Source organism: Chionomys nivalis, chromosome 19 (genome assembly GCF_950005125.1).
Source record: "Chionomys nivalis chromosome 19, mChiNiv1.1, whole genome shotgun sequence".
NCBI lineage: Eukaryota > Metazoa > Chordata > Mammalia > Rodentia > Cricetidae > Chionomys > Chionomys nivalis.
Genome location: NC_080104.1, coordinates 46,629,643 through 46,649,013, shown reverse-complemented (window position 1 = coordinate 46,649,013; position 19,371 = coordinate 46,629,643). Strand labels below are relative to the sequence as shown.

Below are 19,371 nucleotides of genomic sequence, written 5' to 3'. Positions count from 1 at the left end.
CACACACACACACACCCATCCCCCAGGCACATGCACAGTTTTAAAAAGTAAAAATAGATTTTTTTAAAACTTTTTTTAACAAATCTTTTTTTAAGATAGCAGAAAAACTATTTTTATTCTTCTATGTTTGTTTCATTTTCGAGGCAAGGCCACACTATGTCTGGCCTACCTCGGTCTCCGGGCCACTCTGCAACTGTGTTTCTTTTGATGATAGGAGCGAAGCATTAGATACAAAAACCCTAGTGACCAGGGTAGCAGAGATTGTTATTATGTACGTGTTACTATAATCAGGTCTCCATTAAGCCAGTGTGAGGACAGATAAGGAACGGTGGCTGAGAAGGCTGTAGCAAAACCCTTCACTTGGAATACGGATTTTAAAGCTAACTTTTAAAAAGATTTTTCTTAAACTTCATTAAATAAAATCATTAATTCAGAATATTAAGGAAAAATTTGAAGGGCTAGAAAATCAATCACCCATCTCATCTACCTAAACATTAATTATACTGCCTTCATTTTGCGTATTTTCCCACATACTGCAGGCTCGCAATGCCTTCATCATGGATGTGATTAGGATTGGGGGAGGATCCTGTGTTGAGGGAAGGGACCGAGTGAGCAAGTTGCCCTTCGGATATGATTATTTTGTAATTACTCCTCTCCTTTGAAGTAGTTACAGTGGATAATTACAACATATTGAATGTTTTTCAACTTTACGGTGCTACACTTATTCTCTGTTCTCATTTTAGATGTGGTTTTGTCTATTAAAAAAAAAACTATATAGTAGGAAATCCAGTTTCCCAAGGTAGTAAGAACTGTTGAAGTGTCGAGTCCTCAAAAAAAAAACAAAAAACCAGCTTATATCCCCTTTTTATCTTCCCCAAGGCTAATCCCAAGTGTCACCAGCTGGCCTCAGAATCACTGTGTCTGAGGACAATTTTAAGCCTGTGGTCCTGCTGCCCTCGTCTCCTGATCGCTGGGATGACAGGCATGCATCACCAGGCCCTGTTCAGTCCATGCTGGAATGGTGTCCTGGATGTCCTGCAGGCTCATGCTAAGCAAGTGCTCTGCCCACTGAGCCTTAGCCCCACTTTCTGTTTTTCCACAGGCCATCACTGAGGCCAGAACCGAGGCCATAGAAGAGCGCTGCTTACAGCTTTGTCTCCATGGTGTGCTCAGCCTGGGTTCTTATACAACTCAGGACCACCGCCCAGGGGGCACCGCCCACAGTGGGCTGGTCCTTCCCACATTGATCTTTAATCAAGGAAATACACTACAGATCTGCCTACAGGCACTATGATAGAGGCATTTTCTCAATTGAGGTTTCTCTTCCCCATAACTCTGGCTTGGGAGCAGGGAATAGTCATAAAAAGAAAACTAAATTTGCATGTTAATGACCTGCTCAATATAAAACCTTTCTAAACCCAGCAGTACATGCCATTAATCCCAGCACTTGGGAGGCAGAGGCAGGCGGATCTCTGTGAATTTGAGGCCAACCTAGTCTACAAGAGCTAGTACAAGGAGAGCTAGGGTTGTTACACAGAGAAGTCCAGTCTAGATGGTCTAGGAGGGCAGAAGCCTAAGATTCACCCTGTCTCTGTCTCCTAAAATCTTGCTCCTATAGCAAACACACATCATACAGCAATAGAAGTAACAACAGCACTCTAGTTCATTGTTGAGGTAAGCTTTCTCTACTGATTGCACCAATTAAAACCCTTGCAATGGTACAATTATTAACCCAGTCAACACTCAGTGGCACTGTAGCTCATTAAAACCAGCCCTGGAAACTGTATTCAAGGGGTGGAGAGGTGACATAGATAGATAGATAGATAGATAGATAGATAGATAGATAGATAGATAGATAGATAGATAGATAGATACAGGCAGACAGACAGACAGACAGGCAGATCTATTTAAAACCCAAGTCATAATATGTGGACTTGCATGCCATTTGTATGTGGGTATGGGATGGAAAGAACAGGCCAGGAGTATTGAGGATTTACAGAAAGAGAAAGGCACAGTAAAGAAAATGACATACAGTTCTGAGGAGATAGATGAGCACAGCACTTCCGTGACCTTTGTCTCTACAGTGTCTCGCTCCATCTTTGCTGTAAGTCAGTGCTATATATCTGCTCAACAGAACATAATATGATGAGCTGAGTTTGTCAAGAGTCTTTTTAAATGTGTTATTGTTTGTGCATGATAGAGGAGAGGCATGTGTGTGCAGAGGACAGCTTTGTGAGGTAGGCTCCCTCCTTCTATTCCTACACGGGGACTGGGGATCAAACTCAAGTGCTGAGATTAAAGGTATGAGCCATTATACCTGGATCAAATCCTAATTTCTTTGTTTTTTGTTTTGGTTGATTGGCTTGGTTTTTCAAGACGGGTTTCTTTGTGTAGCCCTGGCTGTCCTGGAACTTGCTCTGTCAATGAGGCTGGCCTCAAACTCACAGAGATCACCTGCCTCTGACTCCCAAATGCTGGAATTAAAGGTGTGCACCACCATTCCTCCAAAAATAATTTTTAAGTGTGTGATATCCACTTATTTTAATGGGGAAATGGATTTTAAACATTTTTTCTTTTTTCCTTGGATATATTTCCTTATGTTAAAGTGTTTTGCCTTTATGTTTCTATATGTACCATGGGCACACTTGGCATGCAAGGAGATCAGAAGAGAGTATCGGGTGCCCTGGAGTTGGAATTGCAGATGATATATACTGTGTGGGTGCTGGGAATTGAACCCAGATCCTCTATAAGAGCAATGAGAACTTTTAGCCATTGGGCTTTCTCTCCAGCCCCAACTTTAAGCATTCTCACACAATTCAAAGCGTAGCAGAAACACAAACCTTACCTAGGCAGTAGACACAGCGTGTGGTTTGACATGGTATCGGTAAGCTAGAGTACTGAATCATGACTTGTGAATCGACGAGCTGTTTCTTCAGGGTAAAACACACGTGAAAAGAAACGCCCAAATGTTTGTAACACCTTTAACGTTGAAGTTTAGAGATGAAGCATGACGAATGAGTTTCCATGGTGATGTGAGAAGTAGAGGCAATCCAAAATTCACGTGTGTGGGAAGAAATCATCAGTGTAAACGCCTTGAGACAAGTATTTTTAGCCCAGCTATAAATAAAACAATGAATCATCCATATGCTATGCAGATTTAAAGTGGGTAAATTTAGGATTTTTTTCTTTCATTTTACAAAGCTTCACAGTTTAGAGAGATATGTCTTAAAAGTTCAGATGAATGTCCCCATGAAAGCCGAGTGGTGATGAAAACCGTTGCGTGCGGTGTGTGATGGGGATACTCTCTGTGCTGGCCGTGCTCTTTCCGCTGCAGTCACCGGCAGCCAGAGACATCATAGATGTGGCTAGTGAAAGTAAGGAACTTCATTTCAGCTCTGCAATAGTGGCAGGCGCCCTGAATCCCTAGCATTGGGGAGGCAGAGGCAGGCGGATCTCTCTATAAGTTCAAGGCCAACTAGGGCTCCACAGAGATACCCTGTCTGAAAGAAAAAAAAAACAGTGTATTTTCCTTTTTTTTTTTTTTTTTTTTTTTTTTTTGGTTTTTCGAGACAGGGTTTCTCTGTGGTTTTGGAGCCTGTCCTGGAACTAGCTCTTGTAGACCAGGCTGGTCTCGAACTCACAGAGATCCGCCTGCCTCTGCCTCCCGAGTGCTGGGATTAAAGGCGTGTGCCACCACCGCCCGGCTGTATTTTCCTTTTTAATTACTTTACATTTAAATATTTGCTGTGTCTGTCGTATTTTTAGGACAACAGTAGGAGCTTAAGCGCTGGCTCGGTGGTTGGAGTGTTTATCGCTCTTGCAGAGAACCTGGTCCACTTCCCAGCTTCCACGTGGTAGCTCATTGCCTCTGCCTCCCGTTCCAGGGGTCAGACAGCCTCTTCTGGCCTGGGAGGTCGCTGCATCCCTGTAGGACACCTTCTCATATTCATAAAATAAAAATGAATATACCTTTTATAAAGACAAAATGAACTATCCTGTGATGAACATGTCTGGCCAGATTGTTCATTGTGTGAAGATGTTTGCATATCCAAAATTCTTTGGCTCCTAACTCTTTCCACCGACCTCCAGTTCGAGCTATTACCATTCGTGACTTACGCTCGTTTTAAAACACTGTCCTGGGGCTGGAGAGATGGCTCAGAGGTTAAGAGCATTGCCTGCTCTTCCAAAGGTCCTGAGTTCAATTCCCAGCAACCACATGGTGGCTCACAACCATCTGTAATAAAGTCTGGTGCCTTCTTCTGGCCTTTGGCATACACACAGATAGACTATCGTATACATAATAAATAATAAATAAATATTAAAAAAAAAAACAAAAAAAAACACTGTCCTTCCTTGAAGAACTTCTACATCATAAATATTAAGCCCCAACAGGCTAGTTTTACTATTACTAATCCAGAATACTGAGCCACAACTCAGAATTATAATGCTATTTGCTCTGAAGTTAATTTCATTATATTAAAAAATAAAATAAAAGCACATCTTAAAGTTTAGTATAATGCTGAAATGCCTGGAATAAAATGTATTGATGTAATGGCATACTTTGAAATGCATAAAAAGGAAAATGGATTAATGTTGCTATAGATATCAGAGAGTAGGTATAAACAGTGTGTGGCATTCACCTAGATGTCAGCCGCTCCAAGTGCTTTTTTATATAAAGTAAGATGTGCAGGGATGTTAATACATGACAAAATATTACTGTGTTTCTTAATTAAATGTTTTAGCGTGTTGTATGACAAATAGAAGACATTAAGTATTTGAAAGTATCTTTTTTCCTCGGGTCTTATCACGTCTCTGTTAAATAGAGCCAAGGAGCAATAACGGAGCGCTTGCGAAGTTTCAGCATGCATGATTTGACAACCATCCAAGGTGATGAGCCTGTGGGACAGAGACCCTACCAGACTTTGCCAGAAGCAAAGAGGAGAAGCAAACAAGCCAGTGAACCAGCAGGTATGCTCATGTGTTGGAGTATGCAAGGGTCTTTCATAAAAGGGCTAGAGTTCAGGGTGGCTGTTATATAACACACGGGTCCGGAGACAGAGCTCACTTGGCTATTGATACCATTTTTGTCAGGACAGTCTTGTGTACCCTATGCTGGCCTCAGGCTTTCTATATAGGTGAGACTGTCTTCAACTTCTTGATCCTGCCTGTATCGCCCCAGTGCTAGGACTATAGGTGTGAGCGACCACACGCAGCAAAATTTATTCTTTTTAAACATATGTTTTGGGGCTTATTATTTTGTGTGTTGTCTTTCTGTTTTCCAGACAGGGTATCATAGCCCAGGCTTGCTAAGGCTGACCATGAACTTTCTGGTCCTCTTGCGTCTAACGGCCAAGTGCTGGGCTCAGGTGTGCAGCCCCACATCTGATATAATGCAACCTAGGGAGAGAATCCAGAGATTTGGACAAGCACTCTCTGCCAACCGAACCACATGCCCTGCCCAAGCATGTCTTTTTGAGTCTCAGTTTTCCTGTGCAGCTTTGAGTTTTGGTTTTACCCGTAGCCCTTTCTTTCCAAATTTTCTCTAAGTCAAACTGCTACTTGGCCTTTTGCTGCCGACAGAATTCATGAAGCTAGCAGGGGTATGGTAGTGCACACTGGTAGTACCAGCAGTTGGGAGGCAGAGGCAGGTAGATCTCTGTGATCTTGAGGCCAGCCTGGTCTACAGAGCAGGTTCCAGGACAGCCAAAGTTACACAGAAAAACCCTGTGGGGGCGGGGAGGAAGAAAAGAAGATTGATCAATTGATCGTACAACTAAAAGCAGAGCTGTGGCCTCCCAAGCATCTGTGAGGTTTTAGGGGCTGTGGGCATGGTTCAGAGCTCAACCCGTGCTTTAGTTCTGACTGGTCACCAGCACTCTCTGTTCAGACTGTGGATTGACATCTGAGCAGTTCCATGGATGAGCAGCACTCTGCGAGGTCTGTGAACAAGCGGGGACGTTGACTCACAGGTGAGAAGGCTTAAGTGGATGACGAGCTATGACTCAAAACCGAAATAAGATTACTCCAGTGGGCAATGTGGTGAGATCGCACGCTCCAGTTCAAGAGCTAGCTTGTCGGCGTATTCTGCAGAAATGATGAGCCTGTCGGAGTTGCTGTGTCTTGTGCCTGGAATGGACCGGTGTGGTCTTGGAAGCAGATGCGAAACAAGCAGAGTCCCTTCACCATCGTGTCTCGTCTGCAACAGTCTTCCTTCATGTCCAGGCTGAAAGCTAAGATGCTGAGGACATTCCTTTTTTTTTTTTTTAATTTATTTAACTTTTTGTTACGTGCGTTGCTTATTGGCCTGCATTTTTGTCTGTGTGAGGATGTCGGATCCCCTGGAACTGGAGTTACAGACAGTTGTAAGTTGCTGTGTGGGTGCTGGGAATTGAACTCAGGTCCTCTGGAGGACATTCCTTATTAAGGTATTAATCAGTCTTTTGAAAATTTCGTTCTCTTAAGAGACAGGCTGAAAATAATTATAATAGCTCAAGCTAATTTTTAAAATAAAGTAACAGCCCCTCCTTCTTTTTTTCTTTCTTTTTTAAAGACCAAGTTTTGTACTGTAACCTAGGCTGACCTTGAACTCTTGGCAGTTCTCCCGCTTCAGCTTCCCAAATGTTAGCTTCCCACCTAGCCATAGTTCCTCTTCAAAGAGGGGCCGGAGAGATGTCTCGTTGGTTAAGAATGCACACTGCTCCTGGAAAGAACCCAAGTTCAGTTCCCAGTGTTTATTCGCAGCTGCCATAACTCCCAACTCCACCACCCTCTGTGAGCACCTGGACCACGTGCACGTGCCCACATACGGATATGTATGTATGTGTGTACATACATGTACTTAAAAATAATAAAAGTAACTCTTCCACTTTCTCCCCAAAATGAATAATATTTAAAATGGTGGCCAGTGTCTAAAAGGTTATAATCAAACTAACCATTGGTTAATGTAATACTTTTAAGAATGAAGACCTGAGGCTGGGCTGTGGCTCTGTTGGTAGAGTGCTTGCCTAGCATACAGAAAGCCCTGGGTTCCAACCCCAGCATTTCATAAACGGGGCTTGGTGATACACACCTGTAATCCAAGCGCTCAGATTTGAAAAGAGGTGGAAGCAGGAAAGATCAGAAATTCAAAGCCATCCTCAACTACCTAGCGGTTTTTGGTCAGCCTGAACTACGTGAGACCTTGGGTCAAAACAGGAGGGGGGGGAGGAGAGGAGAGGAGAGGAGAGGAGAGGAGAGGAGAGGAGAGGAGAGGAGAGGAGAGGAGAGAGAATGAGAGAGAAAATGAGAATTACTGTACAGGAAGGAAAAAAAACACATCTTGCATCCCAAAGAAGACAAAAGGAAGCCATCAGAAATGTTCTCATTATCTGGGCAGAATGGCACACGCCTTTCATCTCGGTACTCCAGAGGCAGAGGGAGAGGCAGACAGATCTCTGGGTTCAAGGCCAGCCTGCCCTCACTTTATAAAGTGAGTTTCCAGCAGAGCCAGAGCTGCACACAGAAACCCTGTCAGAAGGAGGAGGAGGAAGTGGAGGGCGGGGGTAAACAAACAAGAAAGTTCCCCTTGTCAACTGTAAAACCCCCAGTTTCCTCAAACAATCACAGTCCCTTCCTTTGTTCAGAATGAGGGGTGACTGGGCTCAGCAAAGCAAAGTAATTCTGTTCAGGGTCCCATGCAGCTGTGCTCCAGCAGCAGCTGGGACTGGAGCCACACACCCAAAGGGCTCGCACGTGTCCCTGTCAGAGCCTGGAAAAGCCAAGCAGCAGGTGTTAATCTGTGTCCCCTCTGTGTGGACTCAGGAGTCACCTGGCAGCTGCGGTTCCAACAAGACACTGGCAGAAATGCCACTTGGTGCCTTCACTGCACTATTGGTGGTGACTGAGGTCACTACAAAAGCCTGGGAGGTTGAAGGAGAGGGGAAAAGCCCTGAGCCAGCCTCTTGGACTTTCTGTGAGTTCAAAATGAACTGATCATTTTGGATGACAATCTGCCAGACAAGTGTTCAGAGCAGTTTGTCCGGGACCTCTCCTCTCATTCACAATAACAGAAGCCAAGCACCTACATTGACAGTTGATTACCATGAATACTAACGATGTCCCATTCCGAGGGGGAGAAATAAGTCAGTGAGACAGTGTGGTGGAGAGGCGCGGCAGTTGTAGTTGGTGGTCAGGATGTGAAGCTGTTCAGTGTCTGTACTTGCTAGAAAATCCAGAGATATTCTAAAAGGTTAGCACTGTCTACTTCTATGTTCTATGTAGTGGGGCTTTTTGTTTTACTTTTGTGTGTGTTCTGTTGTTTGATTGGGAGGGTGTTGTTGTTTATCTGTTTGTTGAGTTTTAATTCATTACTCAATCAGAAATAACACAATATTCTTATTTTGGTTTTTGTTTGTTTTTGTTTTTGAGAAAGGTTTTCTCTCTGTAGCCTTCACTATCCTGGAACTAGTTCTGTTGACCCGGCTGGGCCCAAACTCACAGAGGACCACCTGCCTCAGCCTCCCAAGTGCTGGGATTAAAGGCGTGCTCTACCACCACCTGGCTAATACTCTGACTTTGAAAAAAATTTAAAAATACAGTAGAAAACTCAAGAAATGACAGCCTCTATTTTTTTCTGATTTATTTTCTTCATTATACAAGAATAATTTTTTAAGAAGCTACTTGGCAGTTTAAAAAAGGAGAAATTGAAATTACGTAAAAGCCTGCTTCCTGTGACATATAATGGTCTGGGGGCTGTCAGCACGGCTCAGTTGGGTGAGTAGATGAGCTTGCCACCAAGCTTGATGACTTAGTTACAGTTCCAGGACCCAAGTGATGGAAGGCAAGAGCGACCTTGAACAGCACAGTATGCACACTTAAATAAATTAACATTTTTTAGAGAAGACAGAGGACTAGGGAGATGATTTCATGGTTAAAAGCAAATACGTCTCTTTCCAAGAACCCCAGTTTAGTTCCCAGCATCCATGTTGGTCAGTTCAGGGCATCCTGTAACTCCTGTTCCAGAGGGTTGGGGACCCTCCTCTGGCATATGTGGATACCTGCACGTACATGCACGTACACATACACATGATGAAAATTAAAATAACCCATGGTGGCCCAGGCCTTTAATCCCAGTACTCAGGAGGCAGAGGCAAGTGGATCTTTGTGAGTTCGAGGCCAGCCTGGTCTACGAAGCCAGTTCCAGGACAGAAAAACCCTATCTTAAAAAACCAAAATAATAATGATGATAATAGTAACAACAACATAAATCCCTTCAAAATACCCCTGACAGGGGGCTGGAGAAATGGCTCAGTGGTTAAGAGCATTGCCTGCTCCTCCAAAGGTCCTGAGTTCAATTCCCGGCAACCACATGGTGGCTCACAACCATCTGTAATGAGATCTGGTGCCCTCTTCTGGCCTGCAGACACACAGACAGAATATTGTATGCAAAATAAATAAATAAATATTTAAAAAAAAAAAATACCCCTGACACCTCTTCCGAGAGAGAGAATATGGCTTCATTTTATCCTAAATAAGGAACATCTCCCTACTTCCTTGGAATTTCCTCCCATCAGCCTCTGGCCTCTGTTGTTGCCCCAGCCCTCCACGGTCACACTCAGTGCCACCTGGAATGTGCTACTCTTGACTACTATAGGAAAACAAAGGATTCTGGCCAAAATAATGTCTGATTCTGCTTCCAAATCCTTCCTGATTTCCAGCCTAGATGTTTGGCAGCCTAAAATTGTTATTGCCTAATATATAATTAACGTCTTTTATGTTATTATGAGAGTGAAAAGCATATTAGCAACTGTTCACAATCTGCATGGAAAGTCTCAAATTATTTGTGTCCTGGGTGAGCTGGCTGACAGACATTTGTTCCACACCATTTTCCTGATGGGAAACTTCATCCCTGCTTCCTCCTGGGCCCTTATCGTGCACTCCTTATCTTTATTAGAGAGGGCTTTAAAACTGCTTAGGGCCACACAACTGCGCGGGCGCGCACACACACCCCTACCCCTGTCTTCATTGCCTTAGACTGGCCCTTGTCTGGCTTTCGCCAGGAGCCTCAGGTTAGGTTCTCAAAGCTATGGTCATCATCCCCCAGGGCTTCTTAGAGATGCTCATCTCTGCCCCGCCCCAGGCCTGCTGAATCACAAGCTTCCACGGGTGGGGCCCAGCAATGTGTACTGGCACGTTATCCTGATAAGACACGCTAGAATCTGAGGGCCCTGCCTTCAGGGATGGGGTGCTCTTGCTCCGACTCCCAACCTGGAATACTACTAGGATTCTTACAATAGCCATCCCTCCTGGGTGCCTGAATAGTGAACAGAAATGAGTATTTATCGGGCCACATAACAGCCACTTAGTTGGCCCTGTGGTCACTGACTGATCTTGTGTGCTGAAGGTCTCCTCTTAACACCTATCTTATGGCCAGTAGTTTCTGTCAGCGGAAACTTCCCGGCTTGATCACACTGTAACCTTGCCCCAGTGAACTCCCCTTTCCGATTGCAGCCCCTTTGCATCTTTCCTGGGCTCCCTCATCATTTGACCAACAATGTGACAAGTAGTGGAGGGGCTTGGGTCCTAATTAAAATCAAAGGCACAAATGACACCCTAAAACACAACTTTTGGGTTTTATGCAACTCATGTGGGAGTGAAAAGAAACTTTACAGCATATCTGATTATTTTTCTCTGAGGGCCTTTTTTTTGTTTTTTTTTTTTGTTGTTGTTGTTTTTCTTTTTTGTTTTCTTTTTAATAGGGTGTGGGTGTTATTTCGTTGTTTGGAAATTTTTAGGAGAGCCAAGGTTTTTTTGGTGTTATTTGGCTTTGTTCTTGTTGTTTGAGTTTGTCTTGTTTGGTTGGTTGGCTGGTTGGTTGGTTTTTCAGAGACAGGGTCTCTCTATGTAACTCTGACTGTCCTGGAGCCCATTCTGTAGATGAGGCGAGCTTCAAACTCCGAGATCCGCCTGCCCCTGCCTTCCAAGTGCTGGGATTAAGGATGTATGATGTGTGTCACCACAGCCTGCCTGGTTTTGGCTCTTTAAAATCTTAGATATTATTATTGTGCATTTAGAGGTCAAAGGGCCACTTTGGAGTCATTCTCTTGTTCTGCCTTTTCCCGTGTGTTCTCAAACTCAAGCTGAGTCACCTGGCCAATCCTCTTTTGACATGGGGTCTTACCTTTAACTCAGGCAGACCTTAGACACAATCAGTCCTTCTCTGCTTCCTGAGTTCTTGATGCCACCGGTGTGTATCATGTCTGACTGTGTAGTGTGTGCTCCTCTCTCCTTCTCACCGTATTCCTTTGAGGCGGGTCTCTCCCTCAACCCGAGGGGCATGTATCTTTGCTAGGCTGACAACCTAGAACTCCCCAGAGATCCTCTTGTCTCTATCTGTGCCCACCTCACACGCATACACAGACAGCAGTGGAGTTGCAAGAGTCTAGAGGCCCATGTCCAGATTTTACTTGAATCCTGGGATCTGAACTCAGGTCTCGTTGTGCTTGTATAAGTGCTCTTACTTACTGAGCTGGCTCCCGAGCCCTCTGACTTATTGTTCATAGTGAGAATGGACTGCTGGCTATGGTGCCATCACTGTGAATTCCAGCCCAGCCTGGGCTACAGAACAAGATTCATCTCAAAAAAAAAAAGAAAAAAAAAAAGTAGGCAAATGAATAAAAGCTGTCAGGGAGAAGTTCGTGGCGGAAATGAGTCCTCTGATCCTTATCTGCAATCGTGCACAAAGCAAAAGTTCACTGAAAAGGGCCGGGGGCACTTTCCAGACATCAGGCAGAGCTACCCCAGATAGACCCTCATGTCAGGCAGGTGAAGAGGCAGGCTAACTGTGGCCTCTGTCTAAGACATGCTCTTCTTGGCCATTTGTTTAGCCTACGGAATTCCAGTGAAAGATGGAGGTGAGCAAACAGACGAAGAGGCCGAGGGGCCGTTCTCGGATGACGAGATGGTGACTCACAAGGGGCTGCGGCGGTCCCAGAGCATGAAGTCTGTCAAGACCATCAAAGGCCGCAAAGAGGTCAGTGTGCATCGGGTAACTGTTTTCCTGATGATCTGTGTGAGGAGTTTCCTTCTGCTTTGTCGTTACCGATAGAAAACAACCCGTGAACGAAGGATTTGGGGGAGAGGGCAGCATGGTGGTTCAAACCTGTCATTAAAGCGGGAGTGGTGGGAGCTCTAGGGGCATCCCCCCACCACCACACCGGAAATTTTGAAATAGGAAAGTTCTTATTTTCTGCTCTTTGTAGACAGTGGCGTTCCCGTCTAGCAAACCCCACAGTTACTCTGTCTCTTGCTGCCTTCTACATTGGCAAGGAAAGTTGCTAACGGAATCAGCTGCATAGTGTTGCTTTCTGCAAGCCATACACGATGAGTAAATAGTAGACATTTCCCTGCAGTCACATGGTGTCATTGTGCTAAGACTCACTGACCGACTGTGTCCTCAGCAAGACGTAAATAGTAAGTCGGTGTTTTCATCTGGGATTGGAAATGTCCTGTGTACTGCGCACACTGTTGTGTCACCAGCTCCATTTCTGTGGGTGTTCTTACTAAGGTTGTAACTGGTAAGAGTGCTTCGATGACCGATTGCTTTGGGTGCTCAACTGGCGTTTGAACCAAGGGCGGGCCCAGTGGAGGCGATGCAGCCACTATACTTCTGAGCTGTGTTCCCAGCACATTTTATATTAGACAGGGTCTCAATAAGTTGCCCAGACTGACCCAGAGCTCCTTCTGTGGCCAGAGTAGAGCTTGATCTTACAGTCCTCCTGTCTGGCCTTCCAAGATAGTTGGCTTTTTATACCAGAAGAATAAAACAATTACTGTGATGATGAGGTATTAAATCCGACCTAGTTAGCAGGGTGATGGTGGCGCACACCTTTAGTCCCAGCACTCAGGAGGCAGAGGCAGTCAGATCTCTGTGAGTTTGAGGCCAGCCTGGAATACAGAGTGAGTTCCAGGACAGCCATGGCTGTTACACAGAGAAAGCCTGTCTTTAAAAAAAAAAAAAGAAAAAGAAAGAAATAACAAAAAGCCTGCTTAGTTTAAAAGAGCAGTCAGTCTGTTTAGTTCTGCTTGTTTTAGTTTAGGTTAGTTTTAGCTAGTATACAAAATAACAAATGTCCTTATGGCTTTTTTTTTTTTTTTTTTTTTTTTTTTTTTTTTTTTTGTGGTTTTTCGAGACAGGGTTTCTCTGTGGTTTTGGAGCCTGTCCTGGAACTAGCTCTGTAGACCAGGCTGGTCTCGAACTCACAGAGATCCGCCTGCCTCTGCCTCCCGAGTGCTGGGATTAAAGGCGTGCGCCACCACTGCCCGGCGCTTATGGCATTTTTAATACATAGTTACTTTGGGTTATGTTTTGTTTAATTTGGGTTTGGGTGTTTGGTAGTGGTGGTTTTTGTTTGTTTCCTGGCAGGGTTTTTCTGTGTCCTGACTCGCTTTGTAGACTAGGCTGGCCTCAAACTCACTAAGATCCACCTGCCTTCTGCCACCACTACCTGACTGGGTTACCTGTTGTTAATACTAACACTTTTCTTTCTTCAGGTGCGGTATGGTTCGCTCAAATATAAAGTGAAGAAGAGACCACAGGTGTATTTTTAGTGTCTTCACCTCACCTATCTCAAGACAAATAACCCTAACAAATCAACTTCATATTCTAATTCGATGCATTCAGGACTTACACTTTGATTCTTCTGATTGCAGCAAGGACGGGATTTACTGTAATAATTTTAAAGAGTTTGTGTTTCTTTAACAATTACTTGTAGATATTAACTGCTAAATGTAGTTATGTAAGGTTTATTGACGTACATGTCTATAACAGCAGTTACAGAGAATCACATTATCTGATTTCATCAGCAACACTGAGTGTCTGGGATCTAAGGATAAAACACAGACCCAGGGTATACTTGAAAAGTCTCTCCTTCAGGATACAACTTGCCTTTCTAGTGTTGCATTGTGTTTACACCCATCCATGCCGCCCGCATCTGTCACAGGAGGGTGGTGACAGCCACTGAGCAGCCAGTGTCGTGACAAAGACATAGTGTAAGGTGGTGACATGTCCTTTACATAAGCCTTGGAATCGTTCCACCGTGAGTTCAAAGTTTTTGAAACAGATGTTTGAAAACCAGATGTCCACACAGCACTTTCCTGGCTGGTTTTGCACACTTGAAAATTGTTTACTTATTTTATGACTGTACATTTACTTTAAATTTTATTGATGCCGTCTTTTTTGTTGTCTTATATTCTGACATGTCAAAATTATGCCTTCAAATGCATCATCTCCTTTTCCTATGTGTTTGTTTTATCTGTTAAATTCATTTGATTTATAGTAGAGACACATAGCTAACACTCATTAAATTTTTACTTTTTGATTTTTGTTTTTTGAGAAAAGGTCTCTTGTAGCCCAAGGGTGGCCTTAAACTCCCGATCCTATTCTTGCTTCCTCCACACAGTTGCTGGGATAACAGGTGTATATTATCACACCTGACTGATTTTAACTGCTTTTTAATTATATTCTTGACATCTAAGAAATTATTAACATTAACCAGTTTCCATAGTTGAATTTGATGTGTTTTTATCAGCAACAATTGTATTATTTTATGTTTTAAAATGTAGATTTTTGGAAGAGAGTCAAGACCAGTATAGTGCTTAGTATTTTCTTCTTGCTTGCTTCCTTCTTTTTTTTTCTTTGTTTGTTTGTTTGTTTTTGGGGGTTGTTTTGGTTTTTTTTTGGTTGGGGGGGGCAGTTAGTGTCAGGGTTTCTTTGTGTAGCCTTTGTTGTCCCAGAACTAGCTCTGTAGACCAGACTGGCCTCGAACTTACAGAGACCCACCTGCCTCTACCTCCTGAGTGCTGGGATTAAAGGCGTGCACCACCACTGCCCGACTGCACTCAGTGTATTCTGACTCATGGAACTGCCCAGTGACCACACCCCTTTCTCAAGCTTGGCAGACGCAGATGCTGGTTTAGAGACCTGGTGGTGACTAAAGTCATTTGAATCTTTTTCCTGGCTGAGTTTACTCCCTGAAGATGAGTGTCAAGATAGAACATAAACAGTTGATGCTATATAGCATAAGCTCCCAGAAAAAAGATCACCTTTTTAATATGAGAGGTATAGAGGGATTGAACTCAGAGGTTTATTTCAGGTTGCCCTACTAACTGCACTATGAATCTTAAATCGGTGTATTTGGGATGATGGATAATCAAAATTTCAATAATCAAACAATATTTAGTTGGGGGTGTCTGAGTGTCATTCATACATGACCTCTTGATGCTACTCTGATTATTTCCTAAACACCAAATATTTAACACCAAATAAAATTCAATTTTTCTCCAGAACTTAATCTACTTTGCTTTGACTCATAGTGTCTTTGTTACTAGACGACTTCTAGTCAAACATCTATAAAATCACATAATAAATTATTGGAAAGAGTGTTATTTATTTAGCCTGGACCTGTCCTGCTCTGTATAAACGCCATGCTGCCAGCTTGGTTTCCCGGGCAGAGGCAGTATTACCTGATAAGGCAATTGGATAAGTAAGTTACTCTGTCTCCATGGGGACTGGTTGGCACCATCTTATCTTTTAAAAGTCCAGTGTCTTCATTAAACCTGCCCTTTGGAGCCACTGGTAGATGCCATGCTTGACATAGGCAAGGCCTGGAGTTCAATCCCAGAATAAAAAAAAAGCAAAAATTAGTTAGAACAAACTTACCCATCCTTTAAGGAGTTCATATGCTATTTGTTTTCTCTTTTGATTTTTTCTTTTGTTTTGTGAGACAGAGTCTCACAGTGTAGACCAGGCTGTCCTCCAACTCGCTGTGTAGACCAGGCTAGCTTACAAGCTCCCCAAGATCCACCTGCCTCTGCCTTCTCTGCCTTCCATGTGCTGACATTAAAGGTGTGAGCCACCGTGCCCAGCTTGTGGTTTTTGTTTGGTTGGTTGCTTTTATTTTATTTTTTGAGACCAAGTTTTACTCTAGCCAGCCTGAAACTCACTATGTAGCCCAGGTTAGCCTCGAATTTGTGGACACTCTTCATGCTTCAGCCTTCTGAGTGCTGAGATTACAGGTGTGTGCCACCACCACACCATGTTTCACGGGCTTTTCAAATTGGCAGAATTACTACCTTGTAGAATGAGAATGCCCAAACAAAGGTGCCACCGTGGCTCCGATCTAATGTTGGCCTTCCTATTCACTGTCCTTCTCGTTCCCAGCCCATACTTCGGCATATTACAGCAGTTGACATGCTTCCCGCACTTGATGCTGTCTGTCCTGCCTCTCATGCTTTGATTCTGTCCTCCACAGTCACGTGTCATGCATAGTACAACCTTGTCTTTGAACTTTGTATACTGAGCTAAAGGGTTTTTTTTTGTTCTGTTTCTTTGATGGTGGAGCTGGTCTTGTTTACTTCTCTGCTTTTGAATCTGCCGATTTTTTTAAGAGATGTAAATTTATTCATAGACCACAGTGCCTTGACTTAACCCTACTGCCGATTGGGGCGCCAGCATGCAATGCACACGCCTGTTTAGGGCACTGTTTCTCTGCTCTTTGGCTTTTATCCAGAAATCACAGCCGACTAGTATCTTATCTGACTATCCAGTCATTCAGTGTGATCACTAATACCGAACTGATCCCCATACTTAACTGTTGTTTAAGCATGAGAATTGCTACAGTTTCTATGTCTCTCTTTTCTTTTTCCTTTCTGGTATTAAAAGGAGCCATAAGTACAGCTGGAGAGACAGACAGCTCAGTGTTTTAAGAATGCATACTGCTCTTACAGAAGACCCAGGCTCAGTTCTTAGCCCTATACCTGGTAGGTAGTTCACAACGGCCTGCAGCTCCAGCTCCAGGGGATGCCCTTTCTGATGTCCAGGTGCAGCTGCACACATGTGTGAACATATCAGCACATGGATATGCATACATAGCCATAATTTATAATAAAGAAAAGTCTATGGAAAACAAAAAGGAACCAGAAATAATCTGATTGCTAAATGCACAATTGTATGAGCCCACCCCACTCCGCCCATCAGATGCCATTCACGCACGTCGCTGTGTGTTTTCGATGGTTAAATAATGAGATCCGGCCACCACTGCTGGCAAGATCACTGCATGGATGAAGAACTAACTACTCGCGTGTTTTCAGGGATCTTATTTCGTGTGTCACCACCAAAGACTTCCACAGTGTTATAAAGCATGTAAATACTCGAAAATTATGTCAAACATTGGTTAAATGTTTCTACTGCTTCCTTCTCTGTACTTTTGGGGAGATGCCTGGACCTTTATGGTATTACTATAATGTCTTACATTGACTATAAATGTTTTTTTTAAATTGGAATAGGCTAATTTTTCATTTAGTGCCTTTCATTGGGAAAACTAAGGAGAGCTAAATAGATCTAAATATAGAACTCTGAATACAGATTCCAAACCTGTTTCCTCTGTCCTCTCCTTTTTAGGTTGATTTATTTGTTAAACAGTCGGGTAAATTTTGAGAAGATTGCTGATTTGTGGTTTGTAGCATTTCTACAGAAACATACTCTAAGGTTAAAGTGTTCTGAAAAGAAAGTCTCTTTTTCTCTAAGTACTTTTGTAATCTTTTAGGGGTGTTCTGCAGATTGACCCTTTTTGAATATTGTATATCAACCCTTTTTAGCATTGACCCTGACTTAACAATTTTTTCTTGTAGTATTTTTTAACTCTGTGTACTTTAATACTTTAAGCAAAAATAACTCTGTAAGATCTTTGTTAAAGCTGTCCTCAAGCCCTGTACGTGGGTGACTCTGCAAGTATATTTGGGGAATTTTTACAATAAAATAAACTCATTATATTAGGGGCAGTTGGGTATTTCTTTATGTATCGGCATCCCTGTGTTGAACTCCGTGAATGTTTTTTCTTACTCAACATGTCTTGATTTAGTACCAGACAACATACATGTCCCTCGGACTGCAGTCAACAGAGCAAGTTACAACTCTTGTTACTTTCTGTAAAGCTTGTCATAGGCCGAGGATAGCGTCCCGAATTGTAGAGTTTGGATGCTAGATAGAGAAGCAGGGAAAATGGCACAGGAACTCTGTCACCATAGACTGACTGGCTGTCTCCAGCATAGAATATAACAGAGAATTCTGATTTCTGTATCGGGGAAGTGTTCTGGAGCTCCGTCTGTTTGAGAGCAGGGAATTTGTTGTTATATGCTAATCAAGTTACCATCCCTTTTTATAGATCCAGTAACATGCATCAATTACCCAGCTTGTACCATTGTGTGCTTATCTTTCAACGCAGCCTAGCTAAGAAGACAGAATAACAATTTAAGGGAGTTCTTGTTTTGAAAGAGTGAATCCACTGTTATCAAAATGTCTGTATTTTTCTGAGATTTCTTGTAGGTAGATCATTTAATAAATCTTTCCCCCTGTAATAATAGTCCTAGCTGTCCTGGAACTTGATTTGTAAACCAGGCTGACCTCAAACCCACAAAAATCTGCCCTCTCTGCTTCCCAAGTGCTGGGATTAAAGGCATGTGCTACCATGTCTGGTGTGACCAAAAAATAAAAATAAAGAAATATGTGGGGTTTTTTTTCTTGCCTTTACCTCTTAACATCCAACACAGTGGTGAATCCTTTAGCTTTTCAAAACGTGTTCTGAATCTGACCATCTTACTCAGTTCTCGTGTGTGTGTGTGTGTGTGTGTGTGTGTGTGTGTGAGAGAGAGAGAGAGAGAGAGAGAGAGAGAGAGAGAGAGAGAGAGAGAGAGAGTCTGTCCTCTCTACCATGTGGATGCTGTGAACAGAACTCAGGTCCTTAGGCGGTGACGATCAGAGATAGATCTTGGGCACCAGGGTGAGAGTTTATTTTTTTTTCCAGTCGCCAAGGTTTAGAGAAAATAAGCGAGGAGAGCATATGGCTGGATTCTTTTCTGCTGTGGTGTACCGTCACAGACTACTTCAGAAGGGTTGGATTAATCATCAGTGCCACACCTCATTTAAGTTACTCAGAATTTGAGTGATATAAAAAGTCATGGTTCCACCAGGAATCAAGAATAGTCAGAGTTCACCAGGAAAACACTACCATTAGAAAAGGGAAGAGATCGATCCATCGATTGATTGTTTTAAATAATTGACTCAAGCGATTCTAAAGGTTAGCAAGACCAAACTTTGCAAGGCAGCCCCATAGGCTGGCAATGGAAGAGTTAACTTTTTGGACATGTGCAGGTACATGTTGCTAACCACATTCCCTTTTCATCGGACTTGGATTAGGCCCCACCCACATTATGGAGTGTAATCTGAGAGTCTGCAGATTCATGACCTCATCCTAAGAATAAGGGTAGAAGTCAGGAGTAGTGTGGTATATGACTTTAATCTCAGCACCCAAGATGCACCGTCAGATGGATCTATAG

The 19,371-nt window shown here is 43.2% G+C and overlaps 1 protein-coding gene across 1 annotated transcript in view; it reads left to right on the top strand.

Annotated features, from left to right (window-relative positions):
• Positions 1-18,453, top strand: part of Reep3 (receptor accessory protein 3) — an 82,576-nt gene extending 64,123 nt beyond the window's left edge. Inside the window, exons 6-8 of the mRNA XM_057751052.1 lie at positions 4,824-4,968; positions 11,865-12,010; positions 13,531-18,453. Coding sequence (XP_057607035.1) covers positions 4,824-4,968; positions 11,865-12,010; positions 13,531-13,587 — 348 coding nt within the window. The 3' untranslated portion in view covers positions 13,588-18,453. The remainder of the gene's footprint in view (positions 1-4,823; positions 4,969-11,864; positions 12,011-13,530) is intronic.
• Positions 18,454-19,371: the final 918 nt, after the last annotated feature.